Genomic DNA, 2,587 nt, shown 5'->3' on the forward strand with positions numbered 1-2,587 from the left:
CGGGTCGATTTCAAAACCGGAGTTGACACCGTCTCCGTTGACTATTCTGTATACCATGTTTGCGTTTGAGCGGGTGTCCCCGTCATTGGCCCGAATGGTGATTACTTCGAAGCCCACTTCGACATTCTCACGAATGGTCACCCTGTACTCGGACTGCTCGAACACAGGCGAGTGGTCATTGGTGTCTCTCACGGTAACGGTGAGGTAAGAAGTGGCCGCGCGGGGCGGGCTGCCGTGATCAGTGGCAGTTACTTTGAAGACGTGAGTGTCTTTGACTTCCCTGTCCAGTGGCTGCGCCGTAACAATGCTGCCTGTCTGCGGGTCTATGACAAATAAATCATCGGATCGCTTATCAAACAGAGCCTCCATGGCGTATTTAATCCTACCGGCTTCTCCACTGTCCGTATCAGTAGCTTTCACATTGATAACACGAGTGCCCGCTGGCTCATTCTCCGGGACGGATACTTGATAATTGGGCAACTGAAATGTGGGAGCAGAATTTGGAGCTCTCTTTATTCTCAGATGCCGTGTACTAGGTCTGTTTTGAAGCGACTCTGAGGAGACATGGCGCGCGTTTGACCAGAACAGTAATCTGACGCGCATGGAAACGCTGTCTCCCAACGAGCCGTGTACTGTACACCAAAAAAACATTTCGCTACGCTCCCACGGTTCGGGGCAGTGTTCGTGGTTCAGAAATAAACTCCCGTTATTCACTACTGCATTACCATACGCGTTTGTGCAAGAATAACGAGATGACGTGGTCTGCTTCAGGGATTCAGGTAAAAAGTCGTTCACATTGACAAGTAAATTACCTGAAGACAAGCAGGAAGTGTCCCCTAACTGGAAAAGGTGATCAGCAGAAATATCGGGCTTATCAATGGAACTCTTTCTTTTGTATTTGATAAAACAATTCTGTCCGTGAACATACACATTGCAGTGTGTCAGGACAACGTTTTCAGATGTCACAGATCTTATCTTGACATAGAGAGGCGCCGGGTTCTGAGGTAAGCGCACACAGTCCGCCCTTCTGGAAACTCTCACCGCTCCGTCTTTCCAATCCACAGTAACAAACTCCCTGACATATTTAGCTGTTAAAGTCCTGTCAATTTTGTATGTCCAGCCCGGTCCGAGTGACACATTTTTCAGCAGGTCCCCTGGTAGTGAAGTGTCAGATACGTGTAGGTTTAAACATCCCATTAACGGCAAACTACATATGAGGCTTACCCAGGTCCAATGAAGCCCTACTTCCATGGTTTAAAATTCCTTAGTTCCGCGGAACTTTAAAAATACCTCGGCAAAGTCCATCAACTCTCCCTCTCCCAGCGCGGTGACTTTCTTTTATCCTTCATTTTCCCAGTTTTAACGGCGAAAAAGTCCCTGTGTTGCTGGTATCCATAGGGCGAGGTGGTGTTATCCCGTGTAAAGTTTAAAATGACGACAAAATGGCTCCGCGCCGCCCGCGACTCGCTCGCTCCCCTCCTCCGCGCGCGATTAGCATAAACCTGCTGCGCTGCCCCGCGAGGTGCTCTCACGTGGGGCTTTCTCTGGAGGGCTCTTGCGAAGCTACAAAGGCCTTGCGGGAATTGCCGGTGCCGTTGGCATTGTTATTCAATTCGCCATTGAAAGTTTTTTTTTTAACCACGCGCCCTGTTGTTTTGATGAGCTCTGCTCGACTGAGATCAACATGAAAGAAGTTAAAATAATTGAGTGGAAACTTGTCTCGCTATTTTCAGCCAGATCTTAGAAGTATGCCATGAAAGCTCGTCTACCTTTATATTTCCGATATCAAGAACAGACGTTTTTAGTGCGTAATGTGTTGGGCATCTTTGAGCTTTCCTTTTTGCGCATATCCCTGGATGATTAAAACAACAGACTTAAAAAGAAAAGAAAACAAATATCGGCCTATACAATAAATTATGAGATGTGATGTAACCATTTGAGTTAGGTAAGAGAGAGCTTTAAGATAAAATAACGAGGAACTGGCTCCTAGGCTATTGTTGCCATACATGACGGTCGGTAGCCTACAGTTTCATTTGATTTATTTCTTTGTTTTCCGTCCATAATAGCTCCGTAACAAACTGTCTGCAACAAACAGGTTACTTTGTAACTCAATCGCAATAGCTTCCTTTCTTTAAGTATTCAATCCCGCTCTGGCTGTGACCTAAATTCACCTGAGTAGAGCAGGCCGCCCACCCGGACAGGCAGGTGGTACTCGGTTGGAGGTAACCTTAGGCCCCGCGCCTCCCCTGAGGTTCGGTTTGGGACAAAACCTAATCCGGAGGACAACCATCTCAATTCATTTAAGATTAGAGCGCACACTGGTCCGGAGGCGCCCTCTGGTGGACAAACGGTGTAGCACAATGCACTAAAAAGCCATGACAGTGAATACATTAGTCATGACCTGATGCGAACTCCACGGTGATTTCCCTGTGCGTACCGTCTGATTAAAGTCATTCTCCGCACCTTCCTTATCCACTTAGCTCTGAGTTGGACAGATACAATAGTTTGACTACAGTGAGAACACCATGCTGTGAAATCTGTTAGAGACAGCACTCAAACAAAAGGTGTTATATGCACCATATTCCAA

At 47.0% G+C, this 2,587-nt stretch overlaps 1 protein-coding gene across 1 annotated transcript in view; it reads right to left on the reverse strand.

Annotated features, from left to right (window-relative positions):
• LOC134062033 (cadherin EGF LAG seven-pass G-type receptor 1-like) overlaps positions 1 to 1,368 on the reverse strand; it is a 106,271-nt gene extending 104,903 nt beyond the window's left edge. Inside the window, exon 1 of the mRNA XM_062517905.1 lies at positions 1 to 1,368. This exon is cut by the window's left edge and continues 2,281 nt beyond it. Within this exon, the coding sequence (XP_062373889.1) occupies positions 1 to 1,251 (1,251 nt within the window). The 5' untranslated portion in view covers positions 1,252 to 1,368.
• Between the last annotated feature and the right edge of the window lie 1,219 nt (positions 1,369 to 2,587).

This window comes from Sardina pilchardus, chromosome 17 (assembly GCF_963854185.1).
Source record: "Sardina pilchardus chromosome 17, fSarPil1.1, whole genome shotgun sequence".
Taxonomy (NCBI): domain Eukaryota; kingdom Metazoa; phylum Chordata; class Actinopteri; order Clupeiformes; family Clupeidae; genus Sardina; species Sardina pilchardus.